At 34.3% G+C, this 20,269-nt stretch overlaps 1 protein-coding gene across 2 annotated transcripts; it reads right to left on the bottom strand.

Moving 5' to 3' along the window:
* Positions 1 to 78: 78 nt before the first annotated feature.
* LOC122036680 (vacuolar protein sorting-associated protein 54, chloroplastic-like) lies at positions 79 to 19,123 on the bottom strand. Of its 2 annotated transcripts, XM_042596079.1 has the most exons (14): positions 18,082 to 19,121; positions 16,444 to 16,506; positions 15,051 to 15,130; positions 12,990 to 13,107; positions 12,105 to 12,179; positions 10,829 to 10,985; positions 10,653 to 10,741; positions 8,309 to 8,553; positions 4,726 to 4,897; positions 4,556 to 4,639; positions 4,031 to 4,407; positions 3,713 to 3,866; positions 2,709 to 2,790; positions 79 to 1,279 (listed from the first exon to the last, which is right to left on the bottom strand). In XM_042596079.1, exons 1-14 carry the CDS (start codon positions 18,913 to 18,915, stop codon positions 1,194 to 1,196), a joined length of 2,616 nt encoding a protein of 871 aa, XP_042452013.1. In that variant the 5' UTR covers positions 18,916 to 19,121; the 3' UTR covers positions 79 to 1,193. The 2 variants fall into 2 exon arrangements, 1 of the variants encoding a protein (XP_042452013.1); XR_006127417.1 differs by lacking the exon at positions 79 to 1,279 and having other exon boundaries at positions 4,039 to 4,407; positions 18,082 to 19,123.
* Between the last annotated feature and the right edge of the window lie 1,146 nt (positions 19,124 to 20,269).

Raw genomic sequence — 20,269 nt, 5'->3', positions numbered from 1 at the left:
GAAACACAGAAACAAATTATAAATTTTCATGTGGAAGGAAAGTTAGAATTAGATGGTTGCTTTTTCTTACCTTCATTCCATCCCACAATAGTTTCAACCCAAGGAAATAAAGTAAGGATGAAATAGAACAGATGGTTTGTTTTTCTTCCATTCAATCCATCTCAAATCAGTGTCCACTTAAGTAAATAAAGGAAGGTTCATATATCCACTTGTTCATTCACTATTTTCCACAAGCTATCTCATAAACAAAGCATTAGGGAAGGGCCTTTTTTGTAGAACTTATTTCATTGCAATAAATATTGCCATGAAGCCTATGGTAGTCACATAGGCAAGAATGAAATATAAACATTTGTATCTTCAGTTTGCAGGAATAGCTACTCTACTCAAGAATTCTAATGGAATAATTGTTCATTTGTTTGGTTGCTCAATGAACTTGGAATATCAACTCTCAAGGAATTGTTGTTCCTTCATGATCCTTCTTAACTCCTCTTTTAACAATTCCAAGGAATATGTTCCTAATCCATTAATCCATTCCACTATCCAAAGAATACGTATCATGCGCTAGCTCAGCAGAACAATAACCAGATGGCTAGATGAGTAAGACAGGCTAACCAACCGAGCTGAAGGGAAATGTGAAATGGACAGGTTGCATAGGTGGATGGGCCTTGCAGAGTTGCAGGTTCAATGAATTAAAAGAAACAGATGGGCTGAGTGAGCAAAATGAGAAAGTAGGCCAACTCCAGGAAGATCCTTTCTTGTTTGGGATATTTTTATACTGAGGAGATTATTTCTTGTCTACTATTTTTTTCTACAATATAACTAAAGAAATGAGAATGGAACAAGCATTCCATTCTATGAACCAAACTACAGATATATATTTTTATTCTATGCCTAGTTTATTTCATTTCATAAGCCAAACCAAGGAATATAGTACCTATACTGCTCCTACTCTATTTCATTCCCTAGAAATAACTATGTCATTCCTCATTAATTTCACTCTATAAACCAAACATGTTAGTGGATGTTTTCATTTACTTGCTTTATTCTTCCTTAAGTATCTCTACAATTGCACCATTACTCTGTCTATAGCAATCTTTGCATGAAGTTGATTGATGATTATGGAAAGCATGCAAATAGACAGGAAACAGGAATTTGCAAGTTCTTACACAAAAAAATCAGTCAACTTCATATGGTCATACCTGTGCCACTCTTTCTATCTCTACTGCAAGCAATGCTTTGCGGGCCTCAGGTACTTTCTCGAAAAGAACACGTTGTATTTCTTCATATAATCACATTCATACATCAACAAATGTGCAAAAAATAGCATTACAAAAATTGGCCCACGCATGACCAAGCAAATGGTTGAAGAAAATAAGATAGCAGTAAAGGAAAAGAAACAATCACATTCAGCAGAAATATATGTTGGCTTTTGTGTAGATTTGAAATTTGGATAAATTTTCTGCAATTGATGGATAATATATGAGAAAACAAATTATAAAAAAAGCCTGACACTATAAGAGAACTAAGATTAAGACAAAGAACTCCAACTACTTCATTAGTTAAGGTTACAATGTGACAAATACACAGATCATTAACCTAAAAAAATGTTCACCAGGCAAAGTGAACAATTTGAAGTCAGAGTATGGTGTAAAGCTACAAAGTATATAATCTACAGTTCTAAAACAACTAATTCTGACCTCGAAAAAAAAGAACTCAACACCTAAGTAACTAAGTATAGTGTACCTTAATAATGGAGTATCAGCAGAGTATACTTAAACTATTATTAAACACTTGCCGACAAATATACAATATGGATGTGGATCCAAGAACCTAACAAAATTGTTTCTAGATTTTTATGTAAACAATACTATAGGAATGTCAGATGTCTACTCAAAGTGCAAATGTCATATACAGATATGAAGGGGAAAAGATGAATAATAAATAGCATAATTGATAAATGCACCTAATAGTCTATATAGCATAGCGATACTGAAACTTGGTTGGAAGAGTAGAAGATGACTGTTCAGGTATGTCTGTATCAACAAGCTGAACAAAATGAAACAGAGAGACTTTACTTCTTCAAAAAAGATAGATAAGCAAGATAAGAATTTCCATTGAATTAATATTGGATCCTGGATAAGTGGATAATAATGATGGTTATGACTTTTCATTAATGTATTTCCATGACTCAATTTCTAGTCACTTGCAACACAAAAGGAAAACCATGCTAGCAAGGAGAAAGTGATACGATTAGCAGTAAAAACCTAGAAAATAGAAGAGACTAATCACTAAAGCAAACAAGTGGTTATCTGATCGAGATTCAAACAATCAAAGATACAACAGACATAGCCACAATGCATACATAATGTATTAAACGAGTTCTCACAAAGATTAGTAATAATTTCAGACCACCATAAACTCTCTCATTTTTTAATAGATAAATATATCCACAGCAACTCAAAAAGAAAAGACCAAACTAAGTGTTTGTTCAGCTGATTAATAGTTTTAAGGATGTTTATTATAACTACACATGAAGACTAAGAAATGATGGCACTTGGAAATTGAAATTTGAAGATCAAACATATCTAATTGCTTCAATATAAGCCTATTAGAATAAAGCACACTTTGATTACAGCTCTGGATATATTAAAAAGACAAGATGACGGCAGGATATGACTGTTAAAATGCAGTAATTATCATTGGTTTACCTGGTATTATCGCATGAACAAAACTGACAATCTGGCTTGCCAAAGCTAAATGCTTAGAAGTTATGGACTTTAAACCTGATACCTGAAAGCAGGAAGGCAAGAGCGATGATCAGCAGATTTGTTTTTGATAACCTAAATGTCACTTATATTATAAGGGTAACCCTCATGGATGTTTTATATTGATGCAGTCTTGAATAACTATAGTGTCACTTTAAATAAGCATAGTTGATTGTTGAATATGAACTACATAACCATTCTCATACATGCTCACACCGTGTATAGCTAGCAGATTTCCCAACCACATGCCACTTGGAATACATTCTTCAAAACTTTGGATGGTACATTACCAAGTAAAGACAAAATTTATAATCCAATGGTATAGCTTGGCCTGAGCAATTAATGCCAATAAACCATCCTAGAGTCCATAATAGAAGTAATCCAACTGCCCATTCTCTCAACATCTCATCCTCCTACAAGCTCACTAACATCCATGTTATTGTTTCTGACCTCATGGAACTCAATCTCCCCTCTCTCTCTCCTTTGCCTCCAGATGTATTGATCTTCTCAGACCTTTCATGTCCCTCTCCCCTTCATTATATTCTTGGCATATCATCAGCCATTGAAACTTAAAGAGGAGACAACAGAGACTAGTAAATGAATTGATAAAGGATGTGATAGGACCAAAAAAATTAAAAATTATTGACTTTTCTCCCTATGAAAATATTCATTCTAATTACAACATTTATCTAAGAGACTACAACAACAGGCAGCTCTTGTATAAAACATAAATTTTTTGTTTGATTGTAACTTGAAATAAAAGCTAAAGTGCAAGTGAGAATGAAAAGTCATAGTATAGCATGATATGACAACAAACCAATCAAATAATTACTCTAACCTTGGGCATAGACAATTTGGTCAATGAATAGACCTCCCATTTTATCATAGCAACAAGTATTTGTGATTCTGACTTAACAACTTTGTTTAAGGAATTAACCAAAGCAAACCTGCATTGCGCCAGCTCCAAGAACAAGCTGACAAGTCCTCATGTTGAATAGCTTCAATATTTCCACTACACGATGAACCACTTCAGATGACAATGATGGCAGGAATTTACTAATATCAACATACTCTGATAGCATCTTTAACAATATTAAGCCACTGCATCAGATTATTTTATGGAATTAATTTAAAGAACTTGCAACACAAAATTAGTAACATAAAGAGTAATATAAAACAGACAACTAATCTAACAATTTACTCTCTAGCAGTAAAGGTAGGATTGTCGTGGATGCTTAACATAGATTATTGCATGGGTAACTAACCAGTTTACCATGTGATAGCCAACACCTTGATACACGAGCATTTGAGAAGCTGATCTTCCAGGTTCATTTGAACTAGCATTGCTATTCTGTTTAGGTGTAGACTCTACAATGGTGTTTTGGTTTACCATAGCTGATAAGGGGGAAGAAGTTTGTTTATCATGATCAGCAGCTTGATCAAATTCTTTCTGAATAGTATGGTCTTGGTTAGAAACAACAGTTGTTTCAATGGTGCTAGAATTGGGACTGTTTGACAACAGTTCACTATTGTTTATTGATACATCAGCAGAAGACAAAAGTATAACTATGGCCTGGAATTCATCAGGGACATCCACAGCAACCCAAGTTTCCTGATCGAGGACTGCCTTGATTTTGGTCATCTATACAGAACCAACAAGGCAAATTCAGTTTGGAGCATAATTATCATAAACATAATTTACATGCAACAACATTAGGTACTTCAAAAATTTGAAAATATACTTAAGTTCAAGAAACATAATGTTTTCCACTAATTTTCCTATGACTCACACGACAATCATGCTGATAGTCAACAAATGCCTTTGACTGCGACTGAAGAGTACCACGAATACTATAACCCAATCTTCCACCAAGCTAGAAAAAAGGAGTAATTTCAAATTTTTACTAAGCCTATGAATCAGTTTAATAATCACAAAAAAAACAGGAAAATTCAAACTTACCTTCTCTGTAGCAGCTATAAAGTTCTGGGTTATGTCATAAATGCGTAAGAATTCTTGAAGTCTTAATTTGGGATGAAGGAGGGCACGGACACCAAGTAGTTTTGCCCATCTTCCATGAGCAGCATCACAAGCAGCAAATACAGCTTCTGTGTTTTCTCTCAGTACATCAGCACTGAAAATTAATGATAGCAATTTAAATTTCTCATGAATCAATGTAGCATTTAACAACCATATCATTATAAAAAAAGGGAGCTGTAAGTGTGCTGCAATTAAAGAAATTCTGAAAACAAAAGCAACTCTCCTAAAAAATATTCAACTATCAAATGTATGCAAGATTACAAGCATCATGCCAGGAATGTAAGATACTACAACCTAGATAAGACTAAATTTATAACAATCATATGCGTATGAAATGATTAGTTTAACTTTGTTTATAAATAAAATATGCTTTTTTTCCTCAAAACACTTAAGTTTTGGCTCTCGAGAAAAAAATTGCAAAGGGGGGAAAAAATGTAATCTGGGGGTATTTTTGGTATGTAAAAAAGAGAAAGTGAAAGTGTGCCTTTTGGGAACTTCAAAACTAAGGAGCATGATTTGGGAAAAAAGTAAAACTAAGGAGCGTGAGAACTTTGCCAAATTACTATTATGAATATTTTGTAAAAAATAAAAAAAAATTAAAAGGACGGTTTTGAAAATATTATTAAATTAATCTTTAGCTATTATGAGGTGTCTAAATAAGCAAACCATACCTTATGCTCCATTAATCTAGCTTTAATATGGACAATGATTGAGATGCTTGTTATATTTATAATCTTTTACTCTAAAATTTTAATTGAATAGATTATATCAAATTATAATCATATTTTTGGAAGTAAGCAAGCCAAGCAAAAAGGAAAATCAAAAGAATAAATCTCATCCTAGTTCATTTTGGCACACTTTGATGCATGCTCAAGGTTACCAAGGCTCAACAAAATATGGTACCCAAATAGTAGATTGGCAAAGTACAGATTCTTCAACATGAAACAATATTTTAAACCTTAGTTTAAACATTTGACTAAAGTACACAATTGAAAGTACATGTTAGATTAGATTTGTTATTTTTCTAACTTGAGATTAGATTCATTAAAAACTCAAAATTCAAAACTAAAATTGGCAACCCACTAAAAGTTGTGAGTCTTGTCTTATGCTTTGCCACAGTAGAGGCTAGCACAAAAAGTGTTGGCATGCATCGAAGAGTATTGAGATGAATTTAAAATGATTTTACTTATTTAATCCCCTTCGATGAATTTTAATGTACGTTTAATAATTAAATATTCAAAAAAATTAAAATTTTATTGTACCATATCATATAATAGTTGACATGCTTTAACTTATTTTAAAGATGAATTTTAATCATTTAAATGTCACTAACTTAAACCTTCTACTTTTCAAAAAAGACTATATTAGTTAGATACTTGAATTAAAAATGATTTTACACATTTTTTTCTTCAATGCATGTAGAAATGAACTCTGATGAGATTTACTCGCTCAATACTCTTCACCTTAAGTAGTTTACTTTTAAACATAAAACTACAATGATTGGATAATCAATTGAAATAGAATTTTAAAGAAAAGGTTAAAAAACATGCTGATTTATCTTGACACACTTCGATATGTGCCAAAGCATCTTGAGCATCAACAGCATATGAAACTCACTAGCAAGACCACCACAGATGCAACAAGAGATTCTCCATATCAGCCAATATCAAATGTTGGTACTTTATCATAGCAGTAAGTTTTCGGCATGCCGCTTTGCATGGCAAGGGATTTTAATCCATAGACAAAGCAACACCAACTCTAGAATTTTGTATCGCATAGGGTGGTACTAACTGAGATTCTGGGTATTTGGAAATTTCAACCAGTGACTGCTTAGTTCTTCCAAATTATCTGAATGTCCATTATTCTCAGATGAAACAATACCAACTATAAATATTCTCACAAATTATCCAGTCCCACAAAAACCAACTTGGCACTTTTCGTTACCTAAGATCAGAACACACTTTTGAGGAATTTATGTTTAACATCAAGGGCATGCTTACTGGCTACTGATAATTCAGAAAATTGAATAAAATATCAATTCAGAAAAAAAGAAAGGATGATGAGGGAAAGTTTTCAAACCTACATGATAATTTTAAATAGTACATAAATTCATGACATTGCCACGGTTCTATCAGCTAAGAAAGATTTTCTTTCACCTGATAGTTTCTAACAGGGCTTTGAGAGGTGAGGAATGTTGCGTGTAAATCAAAAGGATTAAACAATGTAAGGAGACTGCTTAAGAAAATAATAGTACAACTAACTTCTTTTAATCCTGCAGGCGGTGCCGCGGTGTTAATCCTTTAATTGTTTTACTTACATTAAAAAAAAATCATATCCGTAATTTCCCTATTTTTATAGCAACTTAAGGTATCATAAAAGAAGATAGCATAGTTTATTCATAATAATTGCTCATCTTAACTAAATAGATAATTTCTTTAGGTTTGTTCCATATCTTCAATGGAATAAAAGAGACCAACAACACTCATCCAACTGAAGTCAAAATAGCTGTGACTTAATCTTTCCTGATAAGAATAATTATTTAGCACAAACCAAGAGTTAATACATGATAGATCCATAGTACACATAATGTATAGAGAAATTTTTCTAATATTATTTGCTTAAAAGGAAATAAAAAAGGAAGAGAATGGAAAAGTCAAAGATGAAATGGGAAAGAAGACTAAAATGAATTTTTTATATGGATAAATGGAGGACTGAAGGAAGTTTAAGTAGTCATTTTTTCAACTATTTCAGTATTTACTATGACACAGTAAAAGGAAGAAAGAAATTTCCATTTTATTGGTTTTTTTCCCTTTAGGTTTCTTCATGTTTTTGCATAGATTAGTTTTTAAAAGATGACTATGAAGTTCACAATTTCTGCCTCTCCCAATTTATGCGCAAATAAACAAACAACAATATTTTTCTTCTAAGTTTTTCATCAGCTCCCAGTCTTTCAACTTTCCCTCCAAGTAAATGTTTCATAAAGGAACAAGGGTGATTGTGCTAACCACCTAAAAATGTCTTTCTATAAGCCGAACAAAAACAATAAAACATACAAGAAAGTAACTACTAGAAACCAATTGATAATACAAGTAAATTCTAGAATGTTGGAGAAACTTGTTAAGCAAAAAAGAACAATGAACAACAACCATGTCTTATCCTACTAGGTAACGTTGGTTATATAGATCCTTCTACGTCATTGGACTCTATCCCCTGCGATATTATCATTTATATTTAAATAAATTTTATTTTATTTTATTGTTGCTAACCAAGTCTTTTTTGGCCTTCCTCTTCGTCATTTGATATGGCATTTGTCATAGTTTCACATTGTCTAACTAGAGCATTTATTGGTTATCTAACTCGATGGTCGTACCATCTTAAACAAAAGCAATAAACACTCAAAGAAAAATTATCATCCAAAAACATTGAGGATGATGGAATTACAGAAACAATATAGGATTTAATAGCATTATGAAATCATATCAAACCAAACTCTACAAAATCTCACCGAAAATTTTTGGATGTGCTTGGACTTGAATCATTAGCTTTTCCTTGAACCAATGAGATTTTAGGAGGATTTCTGGGAAGGGAATGAGAAACATATGGAACAAGATGGCCATTGTTCTCTTGGGAACCTTCTGCAGTACCATGTGCAACTGCAGCAACACTGGGTTCAACAGCATAACAACCATCAACATTTCCCATAATCAGCTCAACAATCCTTTTAACTTCTGCAGCCCGCGTCAAATGTGCCTGTATTCACTAAATGGTAACAGATCATGCACAACAGTCCTAAATTAAGCTTGAAAATCATATAAGTGAATATAACAAGATGCAGAAATAGGCAAACCTTTAAAAAGGCATATAATGAAAGTTGAACAATCATGAAATAATTTCATCAGAAGTAGCTACAAATAAGCAGAGGAAAGTTTGCACAATTAAGAACAAACAAATAAAGGCTAATTACCACACTATCGATCTTCAATTTGCATATGATAGGATCATAATTGTAAATAGTTTGGGACCTAATTGATCTGTAAATATAGAACCCACATGGGTATAAATGTAAGATGACAATAAGATAATATACATAGGTAAAGGAGAGTATTTAAGAGAAAATTCCCAAATTATTTTTTTCATATAACATAGTTTAGGAGCCATGTTTCAACACCTCAAACCTGTGTGGCACTCCACCTCCGGTAGCAATTGGGTGGACCACTTAAGAGTAGAGCAGAAGACTTTATCAATTACAGATTGGACAATTGAAACTGTATTAACTTTTTCAAGAAAGTAGGAAGGCTTGGTCAATTGCAATAATATAATTGGCAATTCTTTAATCTGGATTCTTTTTCAATCAGGAATCTGATTCTCCAATTGAGCTATAGCATATTCAACCAATCTTTTGCAGATTGACAATTGTAATCGAGATTTTGCCAGTTACAGGGAATATACATTGTTGGGGTTGAAAAAAAACACAAGTTAATGGAAAATATATATTGGGAATCTACATTGTTAGTTACAGGGACAATAGTGAAAGAAAGATTGTTGAGGTTGAAAAAGGACAATAGTGAAAGAGACATTGCTGAGGTTGAAAAAAGAGACCAAGTTAATGGCAAGAAGGAGACCTAACAAAGAATGGGTCAACTAGGTCAGTTAAGGTAGCAAAGTGGTCATTACAACAAAGCAACAGTGATTGTGGCAAACAATATTGTCCCCTTAGGTGATGGTAGAAATGGCACAAGATATGAGGGAGATTGATAACCAAAAGAGAATAGGCAAGCAGTAAGTTGTAGAAGGAGAGCAAAAGAAGGGTAGGGGAACGGAAACAGAAGAGGAAAGATCAAAGTATAAGGGGAAGAGCAAGAAAAGGAAAATGTTCAAAATATTGCTCCTGCCAACAGCTTTGGAATTTGTGTATAGGAACACACATCTTTATGGGGGATTAGCAAAGATTAGAATTTTTTTACATTTTTATAAATTTTAATGAAATTTAAACATTATGATAGGGATGCTTTTATTTTAAAATAATCTAGCTACATAAGTTAGGCTTGATTGGACACTAAAATGGTGTTGAGTGCATTTTAGGAAGATAGGGAAGAGTAATATTAAAACGACATATTTGGACTCATCATCTAACCTCACACTCAAAGTGAGCACACAACATCTCTATTCATCACGTGTGAAAATTATAGTAGTAGTCATGTGGAACATTTCGATTTTGGATGTTGTCTACTCATATCTGAGTCCAACAAACATAGATTAAAATCTTTTGAGAGTACATTGTAATTTACCCTAGATTATACTTGTGAATAATATTGAGAAGCTAATTTGGTCAAACTGAAAGATCCAATTTTATATTTGATCAATTTCTAACCAATTTCAGATCCCTTGTTTATTTATCTATAACAATAACTTAGAGAAGGATATCCTCCGACATCCCAAGTTGACAAATTCATCCTACGTTCAAAATTTCGGCTATATATATATATATATATGTTGACTGGAAATTCCCACAAAATGAGAGAATATATCTTGTTTTTCCTGAGATAAAGAGGTTATCCACAAATGATAGGACCCATGATCTGTAAACATTTCAAGGAACAAAATTGACTGAAACAGTGGCATAATGTAGTGATGATTGGTTTTAACATGTTAACGCTCTTCACCTCCACACACACACACCGCTCCCCAACTGATCAAATGTAAAACTTTTATTATAAAGATGAGGTGACAGACATCCAGATCCATTCTGTTTCAAGTAATTACATTCCAGTCTGAGTAACATAGACTAGTTGTGTATGTGAAAATATCATTAAGTGAATGGAAAATGGAATAATTCTAAATACTTTTACCTGCACAACGTTGTAAATAGCCTTCAAAAGAAGAACAAAGCTTTCAGGAGATAGACTCCGCAACTTGCTTGCAAGGGACAAACTTCCACCTGATTCAAGATGTAAGAACATGAAAACAAGAAAAAATAATAATATTGATCTTCATGTATGCAAAAGAATATGACAATTAGCCAGACCATCTGAATCACCAACTCTGTCGCTGGTAACCAGATCAGAATCCATTGGTCGAGCTAATAGAACTGGAAGAGAAGCAGCGACTGTAGCTTTAATTGAAGCTTTCATTTCAGTAATAAGTGTATCACGGTACAGCCTCAACACAGACGGAAGCTTTGCCTAAAATAAAGTATATAGATCCTCTTAGAAAGAAACAAAATATCTCTTTAAGAAAAGTGAAGGTGTTAGTTAAACCATAGCTAAACAAAGATTACTTGGCTATCACCATTCCACATGAAACTACTGAAGATAATTTCCTTTAACACATTAGTTAGCACAATCCAAGTCCTATTAAAAAAATGGAAAGGGTATGAGGAGTGCATAGATAAATCATGAAAACAATAATTAAAACCATGTTGCTGAATGTTTGAATCGCAGTCTAAAATAGCATGCCATGTTGGTCAGCATGGCCAAAGCATACATGTTGGACTGACCAAGTAGCACACGACAAAGGTATGATAGACAATACAGGTGTCGACTTCTTCTAAGAGTTTCTTCCAATATTCATGGGCAATGAGAGACAGCAAGCATGGGGCTGAAGCGGAGGTGTGCAATTGTGTGACAGATAAATATAAGTTTTGCACATATCTTATGTGTCATGCACAAAACTCACAAGCTGCAGATGCTTAGGTGCCAATTGGACACACTCAACAACATCGTCAGTTGAATTTCAGATGTCCACAGGTGTCAAGATCCAAGATGGTATCTTCTTCGTTCCTCTAGCTCCATCAAGGCTTTCATCCAATTCCTCTAACTTTGTCTTCTTCCTTTCTTTTTGTCAAGAAACCAAACACAAGAAACGGTGCAACCAGCGCAAGGTGTCAACACAGCATGACACTGGATCATTCCAATTAGTTATGGATACCTCGACTCATAACAAGACTTAATGTCTTTGTTTGAACAAGAAATAGCCATTATCCATGCAAAATCAAAGTGCATGGAAAAAGAACAATACAATAAAAAAGTTGATAAATAGAAATAAAAAAACAACAATTTCAATCCCAAGCCCAAATGAAAAACGTTTGAGTGTTGCATTAGACCAAGACAACCAAAGTTAAAATTTCTCTAAATCTATGAATATGAATGGCCAACCCCATTGTTGGAATAAATACGGCCAGACAATGAAGATAAATAAATAGAAAGGAAAGTGAAATCAACTATATGCATTAACACAGTTACTTCAAAAAAATAAAGCACATCTATCAAAATAAAATCAAATGAGGAAGAAAGGAAACTTGCTGTTCTTAGTAGACCGATGATGAGTGGAAGAAGACAATCTTGAAGGTTAGAGCTTTCCTCATCCTCTAACTTTACCTGCAGTAAAACATAGTACCTTATGTGACTTGCAGTAATTTACAGCAGCCTAGTTCACGCAATTATTGAAGTTTAGGCAAATTATTGATATACTTACAACAATCTTGGACTTCAAATGATAAAAGAAAACAGAGAAGGAAGAGGCATTTTGAATAGATGTAAACATGAATTTGATACTAATGAAGTGAAAATATTGAAAAGCAAACACACATCAGAGATAGTAAGGTAGGAAATTGGGAAAAGACTACTAATTCTAACAACCGACAGGATAGTTGTTGCAGAATAATTCAAGTAAACTAACTGATATCATAATGGAAAATAGTTGGCAACTAAAAAAAATAATTAGTTCTCTTTTAGCTATCATCTAGGTATAAAGGAGAATTGTGACCATGGAATTTTTCCTCCGTGCATATCTTGTTAATAATATTTTCACATTTTGTATCATCCATCCCTAAGGTCTCTGATTAACATATTGTATATCAAACATGTTCTGAGCAGCTAAGGGACTGCATAGAGTATATGTATGCAAGCTCCAAAGACAATTGGAACAACTTGTAGAACTATACTGTCAAGATGCAAAACAATATATATAAGAAAGCATCTATCATAAAATATATTCAAAACTCAACTTCCAAAATTCATATAAATGAAACTTCTTCAACTACAGCATCGTATATCAAAATAATCAACCTAAGAAATCCATAAAAAGGAAATTGTACAGCAACTACGTAAAATGTAATATAAGTTAAAAGTCAACATCTACCACTTAACATACAATAAGCAAAAGAACAAAGACGAGGGTTTACATACTTGGTCCTCTACTCCTTTCATAAGATCACTAGCCTTACTCACTAATCTTGATAAAATCATTGAATCAAAAACCTTGCCATCAGGTATGGAAGCACGCATGAATTCTGCTGAAAGAATGCTGCAAAAAATGAATATAGCATGTTAAAACCAAACTCTAAATAATGAAACAAATAAGTCTCATAAGATAGTAATTATAAATCTAGAGTATAGAGATTAATAAGAAAGTGTATATGCGATTGAAATATTTAACTAGGAAACAAGTCAATTTGTAGCAAATTTATATAGTAACATCTTTTCTCAGTGCAAGTAACTATAGTTGTATGAATACTCCACGGTTGGCATTGCAGTCTTTAAGATAAGAAATTCTAGACATGACTCAATCTTGGTGCTGAGGGAATCTATAAAGTTTCACAAAAAAATAATAATAATTTCAAATGTAAATGCAATTGTGCGGACAGCAAACCAGCATAACTTGTTATCAAAATACATCTCAAGAATGAAATTAACTTCCTACACTTACAATAAAGGTGAAAAATCAAGACATTCATAAGATGATTAAGCCAATCGCCTAAGACTAACTATTGCATGTGCAGATTGATTCAAAATTAATCATCAACCAAAAAGGTTGACCAAAGATCAATTATTAGAACTACTAACTCATTTTTAAATAGCAACAGTAAAACCTTCAAAATAGAAAGATCAAAAGATGAGCATTGTCATAAGTTATTTTTGCTTAAATTCTGGATAGATGTAAAATACTGCAACCAAATAATAATTAAATAATAAGATTTAATGGACGAAAAATCTTAATGGAATTTTTAGGAATTTTTAGAAATTTTCTGGGATTTAATCGGAGCTCGTGTGACGTATTTAGAGGGGATGCACTTATGGGCGAGAAAAAGTCTGTTTGGAATACCCGGAAGTGGGAATTGATTGAGAGGTTTATCTAGGGTTAAATTTTTAAAAGCCTAAGTTATAAAAGCTGGATTTTCCCTTGAGCCCTCGGCGCCAAACCCTTGCCTTGCCCTCGCCCTTGCCCTTGCCCTTGCCGTGCCCTAGCTCCCCACACGGCGCCGGGCTTCTTCTTCCCCTCTCGCGCCGCTGCCCTCTCCTCTCTCGCCTGATCGCTGCAAATCTTCGACCCGAGACATTGGCGCCGCGCCACCAGCCACCATCGTTCGCCCACGCCGCACCTCCGTCGGTCACGACGAGCCCCAGCCGCCGGCCTTGCCTCCTGCCCTTACCACAGCGGTGATCTCTCTTCCTCGCATGAGCACCCTTGGATGCTACCGACTCCTCCTCACGACCGCACCAGAGATGCCGACTGCCAGTCCCACGTCACACTCGAGGATAGTTTTCGTTTTGGTTTTGTTATCGTTTGAATGGTATGTTGATTTTGTGTATTTTGCATTTCAATGAGTCGATGTGAATTTTTGGTGTCTAGTCTGGTGGTTGCAGGCATTTTTTTTAGTGTCGTTGTTGGTCTTGTTTTTCGTGTTGTTTGTGTTTTCCGCTGCGTTTACGTTGTTGTGTGTTTCCTTCCAGCCGTATAGGTTTATTAAACTGCGTGGTTGTGTATATATATATTCCAGCCAAGTGTGGTTGAGGTATATTTTGTATGTAGTAATGCTTCATATTGTCACCCGTACTGGGGAGATGCTGCCGAAATTTCTTCGAACAGGGACTCCTCTGGGGCGTGACAATAGATGACAAGCTGGTCAATAGCAACAATAGCTTTTTCACTTCGCTATGATTATTACAATGCTTAAAAATTAAAATACCACTATTTCTATTGGTTATCAGCTAAAACCCAGATAAAATAGAAACCTACTGTGTCAAGCTATCAAATGCATTAATTGCAGCAGTAACAAGTAGCACACAGAAAGAGTAATAATGTTTAGCCATACCAGTAATTGACCAAGGAAGAACAAATCGTCTATTCTTCCAGTCAAAAGATATTTTTTTAGTTAGTGCAAGTCATGTATTAATTTCTGAGACCTCAAATCAGCATATGAAGTATAACCAAAAATGTGTCTGGAAACATCAAAGGTTTAGGCAAACCTATTTATCGAATCCAAGGCACTTGACAACTGATCTCGAAGATGCCGAAAACAATGAAGGCCAACAAGCTCATCAGTATCCTGTTTTGTAATCATTGATCAAACAAGGAATAGAAAAAGTGAACAAGGTGATCATTAAAAAATTTAATGCAAGATTGTGCAGATTCAACAATTCAGAAAGCGTATAAGAAACATAGCTTTAAGTATCAACATAATTTCTTTTTCAATGTGTTGAACTAATGAATAAGATGAAGCCCTGTAGTAATGAATTAGAATACCCACTGGATAGAAAGCAGATTCTGCAGACCTCAAGCAGCAATGGTTACAATAAATGAATAGCATAACTTAAGAAAAAAAATCTATCTTCTCTTCCATGTGAATGCAAGGCACTTTTGCAGTAGACAAAGATACCCTACTACTATCCATTCATTATTGAACATACATGTAGCTTTTCAGATGCATCTCAGACAATAAGTTGTAACCTGTTAGTACTCTTACTGAACTGATAAGGTTACTTGTCTTAAAAATACGAAGAAATTGTAGAAAAAACTTCACTCAATATTCGAGGGCAGGAGCTTATTTTATGAAAGATTTTGCTAATCTTCTCAAAAGGAATTTTTTGGGTTAGCTTTAAGTAAAATATTACCTAAGAAAATTGTTTTTGTAGGAAATTATTCACTTTATTTCTTGCACTTCCATATTACTAAGTTACCTCCAATAGAAGAATAGCATTTCAAAGTACACTAAGCAAATATGCATAGAAGAACCTTCAATATCTAGAGGTTAATGCTTCTTTGTTTTTACCAAGAAGAATTTCATTGACACCTTTTAATATAGTATAAAATCCTTTACCATGGTTTGCAAAAGATATGGTTGGCCCATAATCCAAAAACTAGGCCAATTCATGGATAACAATCTGCTAATCCTAATCAAATTTTAGTCCATTTTCAGATGTCTTCACTACCCAAAGAGATACAACAAAAGAAATTCCACATGATCTATGATCGAGTAGAGATTGAAAATCAAAATATATTGGGAAGAATTAACCAAGACACCCAAGAAGAAAAGATCAAAGTTCTGTATTGAATTGATCAACAAGATTTACAAACTATTAGTAATAGTATAATGTGGAACAAAAAACTCCTCATACGAAAAAAAGCTTGCATTCAAAAAATTAGCCAATGTGACCAAAAAAAATTATGCCACAAAGTATGAGATTCATTAGTAGTGATTGATGGCAAATCCTTACAATTGAAAATATGTCCTAAAATAATACTGTGAGTCAAGACATTTTACCAAATATCCAATAAAAACTAAAAAAAATCCATAATTAGTCTTTGTTTCATGCACCAACTCAGATTTAAAATATTAAAAAAAAACAATCCAAAACTTACCAGCAACTGCTGCAAATCATCTATCACGTCTAAAGCACCAGCACAATCTGCTGCTGCAACAAGCTGCACTAGACAATTATGTTGCATCATATTTTGTTCATATCAGAGATAAGAGATGTAAGCTATAAACTAATTGAGAGAAAAGCAGACATTCTGGCAGAAGTGCATACTAAAGGAATTTCGTAATTGTTTAGGATGCAATGATCTAAAGTTTTCCTGATTTCATTAGATTACAAGAAAAGTAATGCAAAAGAATCTACCAAGAAAGGTTATAAGATATTCAAATTATATATAATTTTTTGAAGTTTGAAAAGCACTGAATAGAGGATAAAGACAACAAAATATTTAATCCAAATCACTGGATACCATGAATCAATACATGCTTCTAAACTCACATAGCTTACATCCCTTTGAATTCAAAAGCATGTTTCTACAAGCACTGGAAATCCATAAAAAAAAAATTTAACCCCTGCTCTCCCGTCTTTAGACAAGTAAGGCCTGGGAAGCATCCATCCTAGACAGAGTCACTAATACACAGGAATTTTTCCTTGTATATGTGGATTGTTTCTATGGAAATTGGTTTAAGTACTTAATTGTGGCGATATGATGGTAGCCATTACATAACAAATTCTCTCGAAAGTGATCTTACGATTTCATAGAATATCATGCTCGTGAAAAGGTGTAAAAACAATGGATAATAGTGTATCAACATTAACTGCTCCCTCGCTACTATCCTTTAGCCAAACAATACACAGTGAGAAATCCCCATGATAGTCCAAAATAGAACACATTTTATATGCCCGATTGATAAAATCATTGAGCTCCAGCAATATAAATCTTTGAATATGAAAATCATCCTATATGCCTTGTTGACAAGAAATTAGTTTGTTCCTATTGTTGTCATTTTATGCAAGTCTGGTAGTGTTATTATGATTGTGTTTTAAGTAATATAAGATTTTCATACCCATGATTGCAGCTAATTTTGAGTAACATTTATATTTTTTAGAGCATCGTAAAACTTCTACATTTGTGTAAGCACATAGAGGCTCAAGCAGAGCCAGAACTTGGCACGTTAGAGCACCTATCACTTTTAACTGGTGGTTATCCGCATAATGTAAATGGTGAAAGTTCAAAACATCAAAGTAAGTAAATGATTGGGTAACATATTATGTATATTAACAACTGCATTCTATGTGACCTGTTGAATGGTTCAAATATCTTAAGAACTAAGATGCACGTATCATGATCCTGTATAGTTAAATCATGCATTCTGATACTCAACTTAAAATTTTAATAATATATTAAACTTTTATTTTTGTGTTTTAGAATGATACAAGAAAAGTGCCTACACAAATTCGTCAGAGGAAAACCAATAAGAAGCCCATAATTTGCATTGAAGCTTAATAACAAGTTCAGTGATTTTAGAACCCCCTAAATACTTCTTTGCTTGATGAGATTATTATAGCTATCTCATTTTCCCATCAATCAATTAACTCGTTCATCAAAGAGGTACTGAACAAGAAAGAATCTCCAACACAAGTTAGAGAAACAGTGTTCTATTACTAGATATTATCTGTTCTGAACAGAAATCATACAGTAATTTGATTAAAAAAGGAATTAGAGAGTGACAGGTTGTACCAGTTTCATTGCCCCCAGTGCTTGGCTAACGTAGAGGATGACAGTGAGCTTCTGGTGCAGTGCTAATAGATTTCCACGGGTGGCATTCAGCTCTTGCACTTTTCTGGCTGACCCAACAAGATCTCCAGTTAGGATCCGGATAGTTTCCTTCAGTTCCCGAATCCTCACACATGCTTCCACGATCTGCCCATTCAGACCCTGAAGCTGACCCTGAGCTTCATAGAACGAATCCGATCGCAGTGAGATCTCCCTCACCAAATGCATCTCAACGACATCCAGGTATTGTGTCAATCTCTCTTGGAGGGCCATGTTCTCTTCACCCGACGGTGAGAAGGAGCATGCTGCCTTAAACGTGGCGCCCTCCTCCAACGCGAAGTCCTCTTTGAAAAACAACGACGGAACCTCCCGGAGACAAGCCACCAGAGCCTCCCCTTGCCCTCGGACCTCTCCGTCGCCACCAGAAGCGTCGTCGGCAGCAGCGGCGCTCTCCTTTGATCTATGGCTGAGGATGTCCTCGAACCGCGAATATGCATCAGCGACAGACGAAATGTAGGGAAGAAAGTCGGCGCGGGCGACCTCGGGGAACGAGACGGACGGAGCAAAGGGAGCAGTGAGGTCGGGGTAGGCGGCAGAAGAGGAGGACCACCAGAGAGACCAAGAGGCATCGGAGCGGCCAGCATGGGGGTTGTTAAGGATGGAGGCAAGGCTGTGACTGACGGCGCTGCTGCCGGCGGATGAGGAAGGAGAATCGAGATCGTGGGATCGGCTGGAGGCTGAGCTGGAGCGTCCGTTGGACGCCAGATCTCGGAGGCGGGAAGGCAGTGGCGCCTCCATATCAGCGGTTGCAGGTGGGGGATTAGAAGCGGAGGTGCATGGGAGATCTGGAACCCTAGAGCTGGAGAGGAACGCCGACGAGATGCAGTCAGATCCTGATCGAGGAGGATGAGAACTATAAGTCTATAATTGGCTGCTTACCCTCCAAATAAACATAATAACCGAGATCAGATCTGAAAGTTTTCTTGAGTGCTTGGCCGTAAAATTTTTATTAGGACACGGACAAGAGGAAAGGAATTCTGAGGTGTGTGAATTGAAAAAGAACACAAGTCTACGTGGCGATTGTACTTACGTGTCGATTGGAGCGGGACGGTTCTGGCCAGGTCTGCTTTAAGCTCCATGAGCTGGCTAAGCTGGTCTGGCCTAGTCGATAAGGAACATGAGTCGGATATACATGACATATGGATCAGCTTACCAATTTTGTTTAGATTTATAATTAAATGCTGATGACTAAATTTGATATTTGTTTATATTCATTTAATATATATATAATTAAATAGAAAAGTTTTAACAACTAATTAAATAAAATTGATAAATTTAAAAATATATGTTCGATTTATTAATATTTTAATATGCTTATAACAAGACTTAATGCTTTGTTCGAAAAAGAAATAGCCATTATCCATGCAAAATAAAAGTACATGGAAAAAGAACAATACAATAAAAAAGTTAATAAATAGGAATAAAAGAACATCAATTTCAATATCAAGCCCAAATGAAAAACAATCGACTGTTTTGTTAGAACAAGACAACCAAAGTTAATGAACAATATTTAATTTTTTTTTAGCAATCTAAATATTTAATTTTTGAACCGATTAATTCTAAATGATTGACTTTACCTTATTAAAGTTCTCATCGACAATTAGTATAAATATAAAACTTGCTAAGTGACCCAACAATAGTAACTAAATTTTTTAAAATCAATCATGCTGAGCAAATGCCTTGTCAATATCACTCTTATCTTATCACTTGTGTTGTACCTGAGGGCTAGTGAATAATATTCACAAATAAAATTTATCATGTTTATCAATACAAAAATTTATTAACATTAATAGATTTGAAAAATATATATTATTAGATTCACATCAAATCAAATTTGAATCAAAGTCTAAAAAACAAATTAAATTTTAAAATTCATTTTAATAGTTTTAGTTCAGAGTTTGATTATTTTACTAAATAAGTACACAAAATTTGGTTAGTTTATATATATCAGTTTGTTTGATTTATTTATGTTACATGACTGTATTACTGATAGTAACATAATGCTCACCTATCTAATAGAGTTTATTTTTCCTTCACCTTCTTTAGTTTATAACGAGAGCATACTAAACAGCTTATTAATATGATCAATTAC

This window comes from Zingiber officinale, unplaced genomic scaffold (assembly GCF_018446385.1).
Source record: "Zingiber officinale cultivar Zhangliang unplaced genomic scaffold, Zo_v1.1 ctg192, whole genome shotgun sequence".
NCBI classification, from domain to species: domain Eukaryota; kingdom Viridiplantae; phylum Streptophyta; class Magnoliopsida; order Zingiberales; family Zingiberaceae; genus Zingiber; species Zingiber officinale.
The sequence above is the reverse complement of the archived record's forward strand: the minus strand, read 5'-3'. Positions and strand labels throughout refer to the sequence as shown.